The 19,944-nt window shown below is 46.0% G+C and overlaps 2 protein-coding genes across 5 annotated transcripts in view; both read left to right on the top strand.

Annotated features, from left to right (window-relative positions):
• Positions 1-2,498, top strand: part of MYZAP (myocardial zonula adherens protein) — a 48,147-nt gene extending 45,649 nt beyond the window's left edge. For 2 of the 4 annotated variants that reach the window (XM_081170625.1, XM_081170626.1), the window contains exon 13: positions 750-2,496. In XM_081170625.1, the coding sequence (XP_081026751.1) occupies positions 750-921 (172 nt within the window). In that variant the 3' untranslated portion in view covers positions 922-2,496. Of the gene's footprint in view, positions 1-749 lie in introns of all 4 variants that reach the window. The other 2 variants (XM_081170624.1, XM_081170627.1) reach the window with 2 other exon arrangements.
• Positions 2,499-11,004: 8,506 nt separating this feature from the next.
• On the top strand, positions 11,005-17,602 carry POLR2M (RNA polymerase II subunit M). Its single transcript, XM_081170705.1, has 4 exons — positions 11,005-11,378; positions 12,909-13,580; positions 14,938-15,160; positions 16,986-17,602. Exons 1-4 carry the CDS (start codon positions 11,284-11,286, stop codon positions 17,124-17,126), a joined length of 1,131 nt encoding a protein of 376 aa, XP_081026831.1. The 5' UTR covers positions 11,005-11,283; the 3' UTR covers positions 17,127-17,602.
• The last annotated feature ends 2,342 nt before the right edge of the window (positions 17,603-19,944 follow it).

Here is a 19,944-nt window from a genome sequence, read left to right as displayed (position 1 = left end):
AAGCAGGAAACAATAGGTAGATCTTCTACCTACACTTTGGGAGGGGGGTGATTGAAGTCATCTTTTGTGGGGCTCACTAGGTCAGCCTTTTGTAAGCCAGTTACTGTCAATTCCTGTGGGTGTTGCAGTGTAAAAAAATTGAGAGTCAAATTACCTCCCCCTGGGGTTTAGGGAGCAGAGATATTCCCAGCATGCATCACTGTCCTCCCCACTTTTCCAGTTCAGTGTCTGGAGACTAAAGGTGGACTGCAGTGGGCTGCCATGTTACTACAAGTTGCATGTTAGATGCAATTCTTCCAACATGCTGTGTCTTTTTTAAAAAATAAAGAACTAGCAGCCTCATACCCAGTGTTGCTTGGGAATTCCAAGAAACCAAAAACCAGTGCAGTTTTGAAAGGTTCAGTCCAACATTTTGATTCAAAATGGCATCCAGATGTATCCAAAGATAGATCAAGACTTGCTCCTTGGTCTCAGGAAGCATCATGCAAAATTTGGCTTTGATATTTTAAGGTCTCCAAATATTGAACAGACTCTATAACGAACCATCAAACAATTTTCTAAAACATGTAGAAGATTTGTTTCTGGTTACCAGCTGTGCTCCATGAAGGACTTTCCTCACTCTACTGGCTCAAGGAAAGAGTTACCTGTATATGTGTTGTGGATTCCTTTTCATGGGTTTTGATCAGCCAAACAGTATTGGTTGATTTCTCGAGTGTCTAACATTTTGTGCTGTTGGTTTTCATTCCTAGCACTGAGAACAGCGGCACATCTTGCGAGACATCAAAGCCTGCCAGGACATACACTCCATTCCGGAGAGTCTTGGAGTATTCGTCAAAGCGCAGCACAACTGCCATCATTCCAGGCCCAGGAACTCCTCACACATGTTCCAGCGTCTTGAAACTCTGCAGCTTGAAGGACTGATGAGGCAGAGAAGCCTTTCAGACACTTTGCTCATGAAGCTGCCCTGTATTTATTTGCAAGGGAACCAAAGGTGAGCAAAACCTCTGCCCCTGTTCCTTTTTTAGAGGAAGGAGTATGCAAAGTCACCTGCCACATTTTGAGCACACCTGAAGGAGAGGCTGCTGGACAGCAATCCTAACTGCACATGGAAACTCATTTCTCGTTTGAACTTTAATCTAATTCTACTTCACAGAAGTGCCATTTTCTTTACTTGAAAAGGGCATTAATTTCAATGTTACTCTTTTCCTTTTTGGAAAAGTGGTAGTTACAGCCAAAGATATATTGGCAGTTTGCTTGGGTCTCTGCTTTTTTAGCTCTTTAAGATGCTGATTCTGAAAACACTGAATGGGACCACGGTGCTCCTGAAGAGGGAGGCAGGGGCCACCACCAAGGAAGCGTGCCAGGGGTGCTCGTGTGAGCTTTGTGGAAAGGAATGAAATTTGTTGGGTTTCTGCAACAAGGCACATAGCTTTCTAATCTGTTAACTACCAAGTTTATTTCTGAGATCCACAGTTTCTTTTCAAAGGGACTTTTTCAGTCTTTCATACCCACCTCTCATCTGTCTCCAGGAAATATAGCATTGGTTCTTCATGTATATTAATACCTGGAAATACTTACGTGTCTATTTATAACCTTCGTGTTTAACAAAGCCTATTTTTTTGTATATTGAAAATCCCTGAATGCTGTTCCACTGAAATATGGTTAAAAATCCTTTGTACTGAAGCTTAAGCCACATTTGACTAACTCACTGTACATGCATTTTTATAATATGCTATGTTGTATTTTAATGTCATTTAACATCAGTTCTGGAGGGGCTAGCTATTCCTCAAGGAATACACAATGTGTAAGAGTTAACAGGGGAAATGTTGATTTAAAATGATTGGCACCATGCTTTTAAAGACTCTGGCCCATTGACTATACTCTTTCAACAGAGCTCTTGTTATTTTCATGTATGTGCACTACTTAATTAGTAAATAAAAAAGAACACTGTATAGGAAGTCTGAGGCCATACGAGTCACTTGGATAACTCTGCAACAAGAGAACTACCGTATTTTTCGCTCTATAACACGCACCTGACCATAACACGCACATCGTTTTTAGAGGAGGAAAACAAGGGAAAAAATATTCTGAATGAAACAGTGGACGTATCATTTTTGTGCTTCATGCTGTGGCCACAGACATGTGATCTGATGGTGAATTTGGGGTGACCCAATGCAAAAATCCTGAGAATCCCTGTGGATCCATGCTTTGTAACCACGTTTTTGCACCATTGCAGCCCCAGGCAACAGTGGGTGCGTGATTTTTTTGGGGGGGCAGGCTGTAGCCATGGACATGCTATGTGCTCTGATGGTGAATTTTGGCTGACCCAATGCAAAGATCCTGAGGATCCATGTGGACCCATACTTTTTAACCACGTTTTTGCACCATTGCAGCCCCAGGCAACAGTGGGTGCGTGATTTTTTTTGGGGGGGACAGGCTGTAGCCATGGACATGCTATGTGCTCTGATGGTGAATTTTGGCTGACCCAATGCAAAGATCCTGAGGATCCATGTGGATCCATGCTCTGTAACCACGTTTTTGCACCATTGCAGCCCCAGGCAACAGTGGGTGCGTGATTTTTTTTTGGGGGGGGACAGGCTGTAGCCATGGACATGCTATGTGCTCTGATGGTGAATTTTGGCTGACCCAATGCAAAGATCCTGAGGATCCATGTGGATCCATGCTTTGTAACCACGTTTTTGCACCATTGCAGCCCCAGGCAACAATGGGTGTGTGATTTTGGGGGGGCAGGCTGTAGCCATGGACATGCTGTGTGCTCTGATGGTGAATTTGGGGTGACCCAATGCAAAGATCCTGAGGATCCATGTGGATCCATGCTTTGTAACCACATTTTAAGTGGGGAGGGAAGGAAAAACACAGAAGGCTAAGAATGCAGGAGAGGGCTATAACGTGAGGAAAGGAAGGCAAAAGTTTCCCCCCACCCACCCACCCAAGCCAGCCAGCGTGCTCTCTCTCTCTCTCTCTCTCTCTCTCTCTCTCTCTCTCTCCCTCCCTCCCTCCCTCCCTCCCTCTCCCTCCCACCAGCATGACAGAAGAAAGCATTTTAACTGCATTAAGAACTATTTAGCAGCGAAACCTAAGCTTTGCCATCCCTTAAGAGGTACAGACACTGTAATCTTCCAGATCGCATGAATTTACAGGCAAAACACTGTTTAAGGATTTCATCCTTTTAAATGGAAGAAAGCATATTTGAATGCTGTGTGTCTCCAAAAACAAAAAGCAGGAAGTCAAATCAGAATTTTAAGCCGAACCTGTAATCTCTCTTCCCTTCACAAACATTGTTCCCTCCGGAGCAGGGAGAGGATAGAAGGAGGGACGCTCCTTTCCTTTCCTCTCTTCTTGCCTGGAGGGGAGGGGCTTTCCCTGCTCTTTGTTCCGTTTGAGCAAACACAGTAACGAAACAGAGAGGGTGGGCAGTAAGACCCTGAGGCAGAATGCAGGAATGCTGCCACTTCCTCTCTCACGGAGCTCCCTTCTCCCTGAAGCGCGGTTTGATTTTTGCCTCATTTTTCGGCTCCAGGGACCACACATTCGCTGCATAACATGCACAGACATTTCCCCTTCCTTTTTAGGAGAAAAAATCTGCGTGTTATAGAGCGAAAAATACGGTAATTGCTTAGGATACCACCCAGCCACCTCAGTTCCTTCCCACTTGGCTCCAGTGTGCCTGCTTGAATAAATACTTTTTGCAAATTGTACCAAAGGCAACATATTCTACATTTACAAATGGAGGGAAAACCTAAATATGAAGTATATATTCCCTGTGAAGTTATATATTCCATTTATATTGTTATGAAATTGTTACTGTGGGTGGGACCATCATGCCTTTGCCCTTGGCTTCCCAAGGCAATTCGTGGTCAGAGTCTGGGATTTGATGAAGTAATGTTAATGGTTTCCAGCGTGAGTGAATGCCTAGGAAGTAGTTTGAGATTGTTCTGAATGGAGAGAGAGACATCAGAGATTGAGGAAGAAGAGTGGCGTTCCTGTTGCGGTCATGGGGAGGAGGCTGAAGTCTCTGAGTGAAGCAAACTGCAACAGAAGGAGAGAGCGCAGCGCTGAGGGAGCTGAAACGTTGAAAGCAGCTGGGTGTGCCTCTTTCTGGAGATTTGATTTATTGCCATTTGTAAATAAATCTGATAATACAAAATGCCGCAAGTCTCTAGTGTTCCCTCCTCCGAAAAAATGCAAGCACTTGGGAAGCACCTGCACACCTGGAAATCTTCATCACTTGGGGAAGCGAGGACCATGTGACAATATGTACTGTAGGTACATATAGCAGCAAAGTGGATTGGGTTCAAAATGGCAAGAAATATGGGGCTTGAGGGCCCAGTCTCTTCTAGTGCTTTGCCTTTTCTTCATATACTTTGGACAAAAAATCTTGAGTCATGTGTGGGGCAGTCCTACAAACAAAAACAGAGTCTTGCTCCTGGAATCAGACTAAAGGGTCTTCTGGTCCAACATCCGGCAAACAGCACTCTCATGTTTACTCAGAAGTAAGTGCCAGTATGTTTGTTTAAAGCATTTCCACCCACTCTTCTGCCCAAACAAGCTCCCAGAGCAGCTCACAATCTAAAAAGACATGACACAAAAGAAAAAAGAAACAGGAGGGAGGAGGAGGAAAGCAAATTCATGCACTAATTCTGCAGGCCATGGAACTAGATCTACTGCTCCAGATTCCGGGTTCTTGCACTAGGGTTCTTTGAACATAATGGAGGAAATCAAACACTGGCAAGGGCTTGTCATTGAGCCTACCTAGTGGCAATGAAGGCAGCAAAGAAGGAATACTTTACTATCTCCATTGCATCCTCTTTGTACCATCCAGCAGAGCTTTTCCAGGTGGTGCAGGACATTTCACAGTCTCTCCAGAAGAAGGTGACAGAAGGTGGTAGCTTGCTGTGATTTGTTTGCAAAGCAATTTTAACGATAAACTTGCTTGCATCTGTGGGGACCTTGACTCCTTTAGGCACCAAGCAAAAAAATCCTCTTCTGCCAGGCCTTTGGCTAATGAAACAACATATGACCTTTTATACAGGAGCCAGGGTGGGTATTATTTTTCTTTGTTACTATGTTGCACATTTTACAATATAAAACTGCCCTGTGTTCCTTGAATGAAGGGTGGTATACACATTTAATAAATAAAAAATAAATAAATAATAGTGTACAAGCAGGGGCGCCGACTTATAAAAAATATTGGGGGGGCCCATACCGGGGTCCTGCCCCGGGAAGTTTTCTAAATTTTAGATGAAAATTAGTTTTAAAGTATTTCGGTGGAGCCGGAGCGATTGGGGAGGAGGGGGCTTGTTGCCGGATTCTTCAGCTGGGCCGGAGATCCGCTGCTGGGGGGTCCCTGGGCCGAGTTGTGAGCACGGCCTGCTGAAGGGAGATCCAGCCGATTGCGCGACGGGGACGGCCGGGGCTCTCCGGCTAGGGCGCGCGGCTGGCTGGCTGGCTGGCTGGCGAGGGAGCAGGTGGGGAGGAGGCGGGGGACGGCGACGGCGCTCTGCTGGAGGGGTGCCCGAGATTATTGGGGGGGCGAAGCCCCCCAAACGAATTTTTGAGGGGGCTCGGGCCCCCTCAGGCCCCATGGAGTCGGCGCCTATGTGTACAAGCCCAGGACACCTTAAGAACCGCCTTGCCCTAGACATCCCAAGTTGATCACTGAGATCATTTGGGAGAACAGGGTCCCCATGGAGCAGAAGCTTGACTTATGTCAATGAGAAGTTGTGCCTTCAGTGTTCTGGGCCCAACTTTGGAGTTCCCTGCTTCTAGAAGTCAGACAGGCACCACCCCTGATGAGTTTCAGGTCCCTGGTTAAAATCATATTTCAGGAGGCTGTTTTTATGTGCTAAAAACACATAATCCCACCAGACTGCCCCACTCACCAACTACTGCATTCTAATCTAGCTGGTTTCTGGACAGTATTGAAGGGCAGTCTCATGTAGAGTGTCCTGCAGTTGTCCAAGAGGGAGGTCACTAGTGCATGGACCAAGGCTGGGCTATCCCAGTCCAGGGAAAGCCATAGGTGTTGTGAGCTATAGGTTCAGCCCTACCAGGAAGATTTCAGAGATTTCAGGGTCTACTGTGATTAGGACTAGCAATGGATGCAACCCTAAGGGGTGAAGCACTGTATAAATGGCTGAAATAAATACAGTGGTACCTCGGGTTAAGTACTTAATTCGTTCTGGAGGTCCGTTCTTAACCTGAAACTGTTCTTAACCTGAAGCACCACTTTAGCTAATGGGGCCTCCTGCTGCCGCCGCACCGCCAGAGCCCAATTTCTGTTCTTATCCTGAAGCAAAGTTCTTAAGCTGAAGCACTATTTCTGGGTTAGCGGAGTGTGTAACCTGAAGCGTGTGTAACCCGAGGTACCACTGTAAATGAAATGAAAACAATTCAATTGAAAATGGTACTACCTCCTTGGATAGATAGCACATTTGGCAAATTAGCTTGCACATTACATATTCAATGGAAGAGGAATAAATGTGAGCTTGCCTAAAAATGATGAACAAACTTGTTAAGAGTTGAAATATGAATGGATATGGAAATTTTCTACAACACTCTTCCAACTGTACAAACCAAGCAGGATATAACGGGCCAAAAGCTACCCCTTAGCAAAGGCAGAAATGAAACTTCCTATTTTGACAGGGGAAACCCCAACGCTATATATTCAAGTCCCCCTGAAGATGACCTTGGCTCTGTGACTTCACTTTGCTGAAGTTTTATTTCTATTTAAATACTGATATTGTAAGTAGGGCACCTCCCGAAATATACTGGAAAACACCTGCCAAGTCAGATATGAGTGTGGACTTTGAAACGAGGAGGGGAATGTAGTTCACATTCTTGCAGCTGAATGATGACTGCTGCAATTACTTCAATTGTAACTTGGAAGTGTGTGGGCAGAGAATTTCTCTGGCACTACGGAGGTGCTAATGAGGTTGCCTCACATGGCTGATGCTGTCTGTCGCGTGATTTTGAATTAAAGTTATGGTCACACAAATATACTGTATGCTTTATTTTCTCTAAGAATTCTGTATCTTTTCCCTCACATCAACATCTTGTCCTTAGCTAAATTAAAATAAGTTCAACTTCTGAGTACCTTTAGAGCAATACAAAACAAAGACCACCTGATACAATAGAGCAGGGGTCCCCAAACCTGGGTCTCCAGCTGTTTTTGGACTACAATTCCCATCTCTAACCACTGGTCCTGCTAGCTAGGGATGATGGGAGTTGTAGTCCAACAACAGTTAAAGACCCAAGTTTGGGAAACTGCAGTAGAGGACTAGAGTCTGGGTTTTCCCCAGGCAGACTCAACTACCTTCCCCCAAAGTCGAACCACTAGATTCTAAGTGCATTTCAGTTTTGAGATTTGTGTATAGGGTTTAAATGGCACTTTACAGAGCAATGTTAGCAAAAGAGATTCCTGCCCAAAAGAGTTCATGATCCAAATTTGGACTGTTGGCTAGGTGTAAGTCAACAGAGAAAACACATTTCTCCCTTTGATATGGAGCTGGTGTCTCTCAAAGCCAAGCCTATAGGACACCAAAAAGACCTCATCTATGAAACTGCCTTGTCTACCGAGATCACCTGATGAGGCCACTTTACTCACATGCTATCCACCAACTTCTAAGGCAAGGGGGGGGGGACCTCAGGCCCATTCCCAGGCCATGCCTCTCACCAGTCCTTCCACATGCCCCCACCCTTGAGTGCTTTTATCCTGTTGTATTGTGTGCTTTTGCTTGGCTAGATGGAAGATGGGGAGGGGAGTCTATACCTATTGTACAAAGTGTCACCCCCCATTCATTTTTTGCATCTGGCTCTGTCCATCACCAGAATGCCCCCACCTCTGTTGTCCAAAAGGGAATGTGGCTCTTGGGCCACAGGTTTTGCACCCCCGTTCCAAAGTGAGGCTGGTGGGGAGACAGTGGGCCTTTTCTGTAGTGGTAAAACTCCTTCCTTCAAGGACTACTAGCCACAGTGGCTATGCTCTCCCTCCATAGTCGGAGATTGTAATGCAGGAGGGGAGAGGGCTTTTGGGCTTGGGTCCCACTTGTTTGTTTCCCAAAGGCATCTGGGTGGCCACAGTGAGAACAAGGCTGCTGGACTAGATGGCCCCCTTCCTTCTGATCTAGCCCTGGCAAGGATAACAGTGGGGAAAATGTTTTGTTCAGGCAATACTTTGGTTTGAGTAGGGTTAATTCTTAAGGAGCTTTTGGTTCTCTTGTTTTGATGGGTTCCCCTACTATTCTTCATATTGTTAGGCTTGGTCTTGCAGAATTTATTTTGATGCTGTCATGCATTTATGGGTGGTGGGAACCTCAGACACTACCACATTTCAAAAAAGTGGGATAAATAAATACTATATCTGTAGCTGTTCCACAAATGATGTGTCTGTCGCGCAGCAGCTGTGCACATAGAATACTTTTGCCAAGTACTGTGCAGTACCGCAAAGTGGTAATGCCCTATTTCACATTTTGCTTGCTTGCTCAGGTCAGAAGTAAGGTCCACTGAACTCAGAAGGATTCACTTTTGATCAGGTGGTTGTAATTTCTTCTCAAGAAGAAACATCCTTTGCAGAGCACATTTTACACTTTTGGCTGTGGCCTGCTTTGTTTTTGCTGATCTGAACTTTTTGAAACCCATTCACTTAGAAGAAATATTGGTGGCTTTTTCTTCTTAGGAAAAAAGAAAAGAAAGCCCAGACCAGTACAATCAGTTGGAAAACGGAAATATGATGATGCAGTTACTGTTCAGCCAAATATCTGACAAACAGGATGGGCTGTGGCATGGACCTCATCCCAGAGGGAAGGAAGGAAGGAAGCTGATTTCAGCGGGAGCTTGGACTTTAGGATGGAAGCAGATCCACCAAGTGCTGCGCTTTCTCCAGGAATGTTTGAAGAAACGGGAGGTGTAAGGCCAGAACGTGAGTCTGGCTGGGTTCAGTATTTCTGTGAGAGCTGAGACTTCCATGTCCCCTTCTAAATAGAAGGGCTTGTAGCTCAGTGGCAATGCCTCCACTTTGCAGCAGGCAGACGGTCCCAGGTTCAAACCTCAGCATCTCCAGGTATGGTTAGGAGGGAACCCTGCCTGAATCACTGGAGAGCTGCTGCCAGTCAGTGTTGACAACAATCTGACTTGGTATAAAGCAGCTTCCCAAGTCTAGGACTTGCCGATCAGAAGGTTGGCGGTTCGAATCCCTGCGACGGGGTGAGCTCCCGTTACTCAGTCCCTGCTCCTGCCAACCTAGCAGTTCAAAAGCACATCAAAGTGCAAGTAGATAAATAGGTACCACTCTGGCAGGAAGGTAAATGGCATTTCTGTGTGCTGCTCTGGTTCACCAGAAGCGGCTTAGTCATGCTGGCCACATGACCCAGAAGCTGTACACTGGCTCCCTTGGCAAATAAAGCGAGATGAGCCCCGCAACCCCAGAGTTGGTCATGACCGGACCTAATGGTCAGTGGTCCCTTTACCTTTAAGTCTTCCCAAGGGGGCAAACCATTGTGCCTTCGCTCTAAGGAACAGTAAAAAGGTAAAGGTAAAGGTACCCCTGCCCGTACAGGCCAGTCGTGTCCGACTCTAGGGTTGTGCGCCCATCTCACTTAAGAGGCCGGGGGCCAGCGCTGTCCGGAGACACTTCTGGGTCACGTGGCCAGCGTGACGAAGCTGCTCTGGTGAGCCGGCACCAGCGCAGCACACGGAAACGCCGTTTACCTTCCCGCTAGAAAGCGGTACCTACGGTATTTATCTACTTGCACTTAGGAGTGCTTTCGAACTGCTAGGTGGGCAGGAGCTGGGACCGAACGGCGGGAGCTCACCCTGCCGCGGGGATTCGAACCGCTGACCATGCGATCGGCAAGCCCTAGGCGCTGAGGTTTTACCCACAGCGCCACCCGCGTCCCTGTCTAAGGAACAGTATCTTTTCTAAAAAAGCAGCAGTAAGGAGATGCTAGTTCACCTCAAAGGAAATAGTTCTACATGTGCTCTGAGGCACTTATAAAACTTAAAACTCTAGCTCCCACTCGGAGAATTTTAGAGTTGGAGGGGACACCAAGGGTCAACCAGTCCACCTCCGCAATGCCGGATTTACAGGTAAAGCAGCCGTAAAAGATGGCCGTCCAACCTCTGCTTAAAAACTTCCAAAGGAGAGTCCAACACCTCTTGTTGGAATCTGCTTCACTGTCAAACAGCTCTTACTTTCAGAAAGTTCTTCCTGATGTTTAGCCAGAATCACCTTTCTTGTAACTTGAATCAGTTGCAGATAGGTAGCCGTGTTGGTCTGCCATAGTCAAAATAAAAAAATTCCTTCCAGTAGCACCTTAAAGACCAACTAAGTTAGTTCTTGGTATGAGCTTTCGTGTGCATACACACTTCTTCAGATACACTGAAACAGAAGTTGATAGAAGGATGTGGCAACTTCTGTTTCAGTGTATCTGAAGAAGTGTGCATGCACACGAAAGCTCATACCAAGAACTAACTTAGTTGGTCTTTAAGGTGCTACTGGAAGGAATTTTTTTATTTTGAATCAGTTGGTTTGAGTCCTACCCTCCAGAGCAGGAGAAAACAAGCTTTCTCCATCCTCCATGGGACAGCCCTTAAGATATTTGAAGGTGGCCAATCATATCTCCTCTCAACAGTTCCTCATAAGGCTTGGTTTGCAGATCTTTGATCATCTTGCTCGCCCTCCTCTGCATACGTTTGTCAACACCCTTCTTAAATTGTGGTGCCTAGAACTGGACACAGGACTCCAGGTGTATTCTGACCAAGGCAGAATAGAGTGGTACTATTCTTTCCCTTGACGGAGACTCTATACTTCTGTTGATGCAGAGTAGAGTAGCATTAGCCCTTTCTGCTGCTGCACCACACTGTTGATTCATTGGCCATCATTGGGCATTAATTGGTATTGTTAACGATTGGTTTTAATGATTAGCTCCACATGCGCCCAAAGCGTTTTGCAATTAATTTTATAAATAGAACCGACTTATATATAAGGGAGAAGGAGGAGGAGCCAAGCATCCTATAAACGTCGGAACGCGTTTGCAGCAGCGCCTCTCTGGCTCCTGCCGAAACGGCTGCCTAGGAAGCGAGCGAAGGCGTAAAGGCGCCACCGAAGTGTTTTGGCCCGGCTGGGGAGCCGTAAGGCGCTTCCGGAAACATGGCGGCGCCCACCGGGGGCCGGAAGCGGCGGAGGTGCCGCTGCTGTGTCCGTCCCCGCCCGCTCTCCTCCTGCCTCCGGGACCATGCGGGCCTCCCCTCCCCGGGCGAGGCATGGCGGCGGCGGCGGCGCCGGAGCAGCTGCGAGGCCGGAGCCTGCCGGAGCTGCGGGAGATGCTGAGTCGGCAGGAGAAGCTGCTGGGGGACCGGTGAGAGGCCGGGGACGGGAAGGAGGGCCGGGCCGACTCCCCCTCCGCGGCTCGGGCGGGGCTGGGCGAGCAGCTCTCCTTCCCCTGGAGAGCGGCGCTCCCTCCGCTTTTGCCTTCCGGGGGGCGCCCCTTCAACCCCGAGACAATATTAGTAGCAGTAGTAGTATTAATGATATTATTATTATTATTATTATTATTATTATTATTATTATTATTATTATTATTATTATTAATTTATTTATTATACCGCCCTTCACCCTAAAGCCCCAGGGCGGATTACAGCATCGAAACGCAATTATAAGTTATAAGAACAGTTAAAACAACTTACACAGCCCTTTGTTCTGGTACCAACGTGAACGAGGACTCTTAAAGCATTTCTGTTATTGTATTTCAGAAATGTATCATTTGCCTACTTTTCTACGAAGATCAATAGCTGTTATTTACGTGCTGGTTTCCTGCTACTTGGTGCCCCTTAAAGCACCTCACAGTCAATAAATAACACATACGCACGTGGGAGAAAGGCTAAGTCATAAAACCATTGGTCTGCCTGGCTCACTGTGTTTTTCACTGATGAGCAGCAGCTCTCCAGAATTTCAGGTGGGATTCTGGGCCAGCCCTTGTTGGAGATGCCGAGGACTGAAATGTTTGCATGTGAAGCAGGTGCTTTAGGTCCTTCTCAGATATGACAAACTAAATGAAATTGTGCAGCATCAATAACAAAAGAAACACTAGAGGCGTCTATGGAAATGGTTGTCACATATAAATTGCACACATAAAGGCACACTGCCAGTGAGCTGCTGTTTTTTAATTCAACTAAAACTGTTTTATCTAAAAATTAAATGTTGTTGAATGTGATATGAACATAGAAACACCGCAGGCACACTGATATGCCTATTGTCACCTGTGAAATGTTAGAAGATCTCCCCCGCCAGAAATGAAAGCTCCAAGTAAGGGTGGCCAAATGTCACATAGGGTCATATGTGCCCCTCTACCCTGTTTTATGTGCCAAGGCTGGGGGGGTGTCATTTCCTTATCTCATTAGTAGCATGAGATTGGGCTGTGGCTCAGTGGTAAAAGCATCTGTTTTGCATACAGAGCAGTCTCTGGCAGGAAGGTGAGAATCCAGCATGAAATCCTGCTGTGAGTACAGTACCAAGCTAAATAGGTGAATCGTCTCATTCAGTATAAGGTAGCTTCCTATGTTCCTTTGATGCCAACTTCAAATACTGTACAATATGGCAATCTTGGTAGTTTCAACATTTTTAGTTTTCTTTATACAAGGAAAATAAACATGCTTAATTAGATTGTTCTCTAGGACATAAAAAGATTTTATTATGCAAACAATTCCCCCCCCCCCCCCGGAAAATCTTCTGGAAAAAACCATGCTGTTGCATTTGACAACCGCAAACAAATAGAAGGGATAGTAGCAGACTGTTTGCTAATGGGCTTTAGAGGAATTCAAAATGTGAATTAGAACTCATCCTTGAATTCTGTTTACCTTAGTGTGTATCTTCATCACATCTATTGTAGGAAATTTGTATCCAGGCTTCCGGATAAAGGTAAAAAGATATCCAGCTTCGTTGAGAAATTGAAGATTGCCATTGCACAAGAGGAAGAGCTGCAGAGAACAACTGAGCTTCTATCTGCTGTTAGATTAGAGTTCCAAGAAAAACAAGAGGCAATCAAATCTAGCAAACAAAAAGGGGTTGTCAGCAACAAGTCAACATGCCAAGACCCACCTCTTATTTCTGAACGTCACTACAATGAGATTGAATCATCTCTGCAGAACAAGCAAAGTGTCTGGACCAAGAAAAGAAGCAAAGCAAACAGAAGTGCATTAGTAGGACAAGCCCCTGAGGACACCAGTTTCCCTCAAGGAGGCAAAAATGTTTTGGAGGTGTCAGTAGCCAGGCTTCCAAAAGATGCTCAGGAGGCTCCCAAGCGAAATTCTCTAGACAAAGTTGAAAATCCAGCACAATCTGCAAGCAGCAGCAGTGAAGCACTGGTGGATGCCTTTGAAAGAATTTCAGTTGGAGGGGGAGAGAGTGGGGAGAACTCTGAAAATGGGCAGAGTTTTGACTGTAAAGGCCGTGCTTTTCAGAACTTTCCAAACACACCACCCAAAACTCCACATTACATGCAAGTGCTGGAACTGAGAGCGAAGAACCCTGTGGCAAAAAGAAGCAAATTTAAAGCTAATGTGTGAGTACTGTAGGAAACGCGCTCTCGCAGAGAGAGCTTTTGCTATAACCACAAGTGTGGGTATTGTGATAGGAATTTTATGGTTTTAGATATATAGTAATGTTCATAACTGCACATACATAGATCAGTACAGGAAGGCAAACCTGGAACCATTTTGATTCCTAAACTGACCAAATCCTGTCTCTGCAAGGTTAAAAATGGAAAAGCCTCCCCATTGTCTCTTCCTTTAATCTGTGTTTGAATAAGGTGTGAGCCTGTGACCTGGCCCAGGAAATAAGTATTTTAGCATTACAAAAGAATGGCCAGGCTCCCCAGAAAATCCAATCAAGTAACCTGCTAGACAGGAGATAAACAAGGAGAAGAGAAAAACAACATTTAAATTTCTGTGATATAGGTGGGATGTACCTGAGGGGTGGTCTTAGGTTACACCCCTTCTGTGATGTAGGCATAATGTTTCTGGGGGTGGGCTTGACCTAGAGGAGGGGAAATTCAAAAGTTTTTATAAGGTCTTGCAGCCCATTGTTCTGGGTCCTCTTCCTCTCCTGCGTGTGAGGGGGGTACCCTGTTGCAACAGATCAATAAAGATCAAGCTTACTAACTGCTTTGCTTCTCAATATTCTCTGGTTGGCCTCTGTTATTTTCTCCTACCAATAGGGAACCTATGTAAGGACTCTATATGGGCTCTTGGATACCCCATAAGGGAAAAGGGCATATTTTTATTTACAACAGTATGTTTTATGCATACTGGGAAGTTTATGATACATATTTTGGGGAATAAATATTTTTTAAAGGTAGGATTATAAAATAGTTATTATTTGCTGTGATACATTAGAATCATAGAATTGTAGAGGTGGAAGCTACTCCCGAGGATCGTCTAGTCCAACCCCTGCAATGCAATGCAAAACCACCTAGCTATGGCCCTTTCCCGAATGCAGGGGGAGCTTAGCCCAAGCAGTGCAGAGCCACAGGGGTCTCTTCCACTCAGAGACCCCTAAATTCTCTCTTGGCCCAATTCCAGGTGGACTTGAAGGAAACCAGGCAGCAGCTGCCACCTGACCAAAGCTGCCATTTTCTCTGCTGTGGAGGCCTATATGAGAATACAAAGTGTTTCAGTCCTCTTATAAACCATAATCCTTGGGACAGAGCAAGATGGGGGTCATTTTAATTCCTTGATTGCTTCATGGCCCCACTCTTCTGTGCAAGCACAACTGAGGAAGCTTCCCTGAGCATCAGATGTTAGCCTCAAACTCGTCCAAACCTGAAATTTCAGAGCGGAATAGGAATGGAGGGAAGGAGCAACTTTATGTGCCAGAGGGCCGGGAGGCATTTCATGAGCTGTGCTCTTGGTTTCTTCTAGATTGCTGGCTGAGTCAAGTGGATCGTCTTGTGGCTCCCCAGATATCCCTTCACCTAGAGGCCCCCCCTTTTCCCTTTCTGCAGAGGAAAGACGCCACAGAGATAAGAAGCACTTGGATGACATCACAGCCGCTCGGGTACCCCCTCTGCATCACGAGCCTACGCAGCTGCTATCCCTAGAAGATTCAATAGCAATTCAGATCCAACAAAAGGAAGCTTATGAGGTATAGATGAAAGCACTGGTGCTTTGCGCGAGCTCCTGTTACATATTATGGGGACATGCAGATTGGGGGGGGGGGTGGAGGGGGAGAAGTGTCTGCTAGGATTTTGTTCCAAGGAGGGAACTCCTTGACCCCAGAGTTAGAACAGCTTGTTGTGGCAAAGAGGTTTCAATACTTTTGCTTTGCCTTGGGCTGTGGAGGACAGAGGAAAGAAAGGAGGCGCAAGGTCCAGCCCCAGCCCCAAACCAACATCAGGGAGAATGCATTGCTTGGTGGTACAGCACAGCTTATCCTGCAGAATGTGCAGGCTCAGTGGAAAGGTAGCAGGAGGTGGGAGAGACGGAAAGGTGGGTAGGAAACTTCTCTCTCTCCCATAATACTAGAACTCAGTGGGGGTCGTCTGGTGTAGCTGGAGGGTGGAAGGTTGAGGACAAGCAAAAGACAAGTACTTCTACATGCAAAATACAGTCAGATTATGGAATTCACTCCCACAAGAGGTAATGGTGGCTATCAATTTTGGTGGCTATAAGAGAGACTAATTCATGTAGGATAAGACTATCCATTGCTACTAGTCAAGATGGCTGTGTTTTAGACCCCGTTAGAGGCAGTATGCTCTGCAAGCCAGCTGCCAGTGCTGTTGTGCTCCGTTCTTGTGGCTTCCCATAATAGGAGCCTGGCAGGCCACTATCAGGAGAGGATCCTGCAGTAGATGAGCCCCTTTTGGCCTCATGCAGCTGCTGCAGGGCTGTTCTTGTTTGTGCCTGAGATATTGGAAAACTATTGCCAGTCAGAGGAGGCAATACTTTGATCAGTGGCCTGACTCAGCAGTACCAGTATTCAACTTCACCCAAAAGATGCTGCTTTCTAAAAACACTTGGATAGGAATGTTCTGAATAGAAATGTTCAGAGCAAACTTAGCTTATTTATTTTGATATTTATTCCCCATTTGTCTGTGATTGCAATCTAACTCATGTTGACTTACAAGTAAAAATACGCAGATTGCAAATAAGCCAGTTTTGCATAGCTTTGAAATTCTACATGCTGAATTTGAGTTATGAATCTTTTTCATATGCACATCCACTTAATTTACTTGCAAGCCTTAATTTAATTGAAATGCAGGTGAGAATGGAATGAATACAGAAGAGTATCGGGCACTAAATTAATACTGTCTTGTCACGCTCTGCTTTGTTTTCTTTTGCTTATTGTGATGTTAATAAACAACTTGGGACGGTTTGTCTGTAATTAAATTACAAATAATGTCATATCTGGTCCAACCATCTCGGATTTGTAGACTCAGCTAGATAAACATCAGCCAGAGTTGATTTTTTTTCTCTGAACACCTTCGCCTGAAGTGCAGTTCGCCTGTAAAGGACAATTACTTCCAGCATTTAACAGCTAGTTTGCTCTATGATGTCTCTTTATTTCTTCAAGTTCATGAATTAATACATTGGTGTTGAAACTCAGTGGTTAAGGATGCCAGAGAAAAGAGAGGACTGGATCTCCCTCTCCACCTACCTGCTTGCACTGGGCTTTTTGTCCTTAGGGTCCCCTTTGCTATCTTGTTCTGCAACTCTGTGTGTGTCCAAATACTTCCCAGTGTTCAGCACAATGTGGCAAAGTTGCTTTTGCACTGTGAATGACAGTCTTGTTCCCGCCACTCCTCTTCTCCACTGCCTTTCTTTCTAGCATGGCACTGCGCCTCGACACCAGGGGATTCTGTGGGCAGCTCATAGTATATGGCTTTCTCTGGTGTGTTTCTGTCGGGCCTAGGGACCACCCTAGCATTTACTCACTTTCAGTAAATGGTTTCTCTTCTCTGTTTTTATAGGAAATGCTAGCCAAACTTGCAGCCCAGAAGCTTGCAGGCAGACTAGGCCCTCAGATGGCCAGCTATGAGCCAGAGGGGGAGACGCTGGGCAACTACAGAGAAGTGAGGGACGAGGAATGCTACAGCTCGGCTGAAGACTGAGTCCAAGGCAGAATCTGCAGCGGATGCCTGGGCGAAGACTCAGAAGGATCGCAGTGCTTTTTGCTCTTGTGGGCTGCTACATCTTAGCCCAAGGATGTTAGGAGTGCTCACCTGCGGAGGCCCTGGATTAACCAGAGTGCTGCAGAGGTTTCCAGATTCCCTGTTTCCTTTTCTGTTGCTTGCCAAAGAAGTTGGTGCATTTTGAAAGCTTGTAAGTCATAGAAGCAGCAGTCCACAGTGGCCTGCCTCAGTTGGGTTTGTGCAGGGGCATACTGAGTCTGCTGTGCCCCCCATGTAAAAGGGGGAGGCAGCGGATGCAAGAGCAGCCAAGTCTCTGCCTTCTAGTCTTTGACTGATTCCAAACAAATGTAGGATTTGTTAACTTGTGTAAAAGATTACAAATATTTTCTATTTAAAAATACAAGTGTTGTGTTTCTATATTTTTCTATGTGGCATTAAAATTCAGGAGCAGCATGTTTCAGTGTGTGTCTCCTTGTGATGTCAGGGTTAAAATACCTCCTTGTCAGTTAGTTGCGCTGCCTGTGAAGGCATCTCCTGGATCAGGGCTGACCAAACCGGGGGGGAGGGGGAGGGAAGAAGTGTACATCTCTGCTCTGTAGATATTTGCTGTGGGGAAGAGAAGATCCAACCCTTTGCAGATCAATAGTCTCTAGGAGTGCTGCAGGTTTGAGGCACACGTGCTTGGGTGGAATGAAGGCATTCAGAGGCAGGAAGTGACTCAAGAGGCAGATCAGTCATAGTCCTTCACCTTCTCAGAGTATGTCCAGTTCAGTTCTGCAGGTTTCCTTTTGCTGCCTCCTGATTAAACTTTGATGGAGCAACTGTTGGGGTGGTTAGATAGAGCCCTTGGAACTGTGGCAAAGGCTCATAGCACAGTGTTAGTACACATGATTGGCATGCAGAAGATCCTGGTTCAATCACAGCATCTCCATGGGGTTGTGTGAGAAGCCCTGGGAAGCCTCAGCATAGCAGGTCGTGAGCTAGATGCACTAGTGAAGGCAACCTCCTCTGTGTTGGCTAAAGTGTGGGGTTGGCTAACCTGCCCATGGGGTGCATCCACCCCCCTGAAGAGGTTATTTTGCACCTCCTCACCCCAATTTGTCTTTAAAAAAAGAGTTAATTTTAAAAGGTCTTTTTACTGCTTTGAGTCTCCTGCTGTGAGACCATGGTCAAAAGGTTTTTTGTGACCTCCCAAGCCACTCCTAATTTTTAATTTTAATTATGTGTGTGTGTGTCCATTTCAGCATAGTCCATGGGTAGGCAGACTAAGGCCCAGGGGCTGGATGCGGCCCAATCACCTTCTAAATCTGGCTCGCGGATGGTCCAGGAATCAGTGTGTTTTTACATGAATAGAGTGTGTCCTTTTATTTAAAATGCATCTCTGGGTTATTTGTGGGGCATAGGAATTCATCTCTCCCCCCCAAAAAATATAGTCCGGCCCCCCACAAGGTCTGAGGGACAGTGGACCAGCCCCCTGCTGAAAAAGTTTGCTGACCCTTGCATAGTCCCATCATCTTCATCAACCATTTGTCTCTGGTCGGGATTGACCATTTAATTTTTAAAAGTCCTGTACTCACTGGCCTTTCCCACAGGCCGCCTACTGTGTATCAATGATGCCACAATGGTTTTGTGACACCCCACCATTTGCCCTTCAAAAAAAAAGGCCCTGTCCCCCTTTACGCATAGGCTACATACTCAGTTTGACATGTGGCCCCCAGTGTAGTGGAATCCAGTGCTAATCCTACTCCAAATAGAACCATTGAAGTTAATGGACATGAGTAATTTAGGCTCATTAATTCCCATGGATCTACTCTGAGTAGGACTTGTTAGGATATGGCCCTCTGCTTAGACTTGTTCTGCATCACCCAAGCACTTGCTTCTAGCCTCTTAATGGCAGTCAGGTCTTAATGGCAGTCAGGGGCCTCATTTGAGACACTGCCTTGGAGTGACCCTCATCACATCTTAAATGCGGTTGCCTTCAAAGCTGTCTACTTCCCACCATCTAGTCCAGAGAAGATTCTTGATGTGTGTGTGTGTGTGTGAGAGAGAGAAAGATTACACATGGAAAACATGGTTCTTTCTTCCCCACCACCTTTGCCTAAAATGGTGAACACCAGATTTTTTTTTTAGCACTACGCTCCTTTGAAGATATACAGTGGTGCCTCGCAAGACGAAATTAATCCGTTCTGCGAGTCTCTTTGTCTTGCGGTTTTTTCGTCTTGCGAAGCACGGCTATTAGCGCTTAGCGGCTATTAGCGGCTTAGCGGCTATTGACGGCTTAGCGGCTTTAAGAAAAAGGAAACAAACTCACAAGAACTCACAAGACGTTTCGTCTTGCGAAGCAAGCCCATAGGGAAATTCGTCTTGCGGAACGACTCAAAAAACGGAAAACTCTTTCGTCTAGCGAGTTTTTTGTCTTGCGAGGCATTCGTCTTGCGGGGCACCACTGTACTTCATTTTAAATGCTGTCAGACTCCGGGGTGTAACATAGTTTAAAATCTTAAATGCATCAACAAAAACGTACTCTAGGCTCCTTAAAGTCAGTGAAAGTGTTGCCATTGGGCTGCTGGGAGAGCAGGGGGCCCCGGGGTTGCGGCGCTCATCTCGCTTTACTGGCCGAGGGAGCCGGCGTACAGCTTCCGGGGCATGTGGCCAGCATGACTAAGCCGCTTCTGGCGAACCAGAGCAGTGCACGGAAATGTCGTTTACCTTCCCACTGGAGTGGTACCTATTTATCTACTTGCACTTTGATGTGCTTTCAAACTGCTAGGTTGGCAGGAGCAGGGAACAAGCAATG

This window comes from Podarcis bocagei (genome assembly GCF_964188305.1).
Source record: "Podarcis bocagei genome assembly, chromosome: 14".
Classification (NCBI taxonomy): Eukaryota; Metazoa; Chordata; class Lepidosauria; order Squamata; family Lacertidae; genus Podarcis; species Podarcis bocagei.
This window is presented reverse-complemented; position numbering and strand designations above follow the sequence as displayed.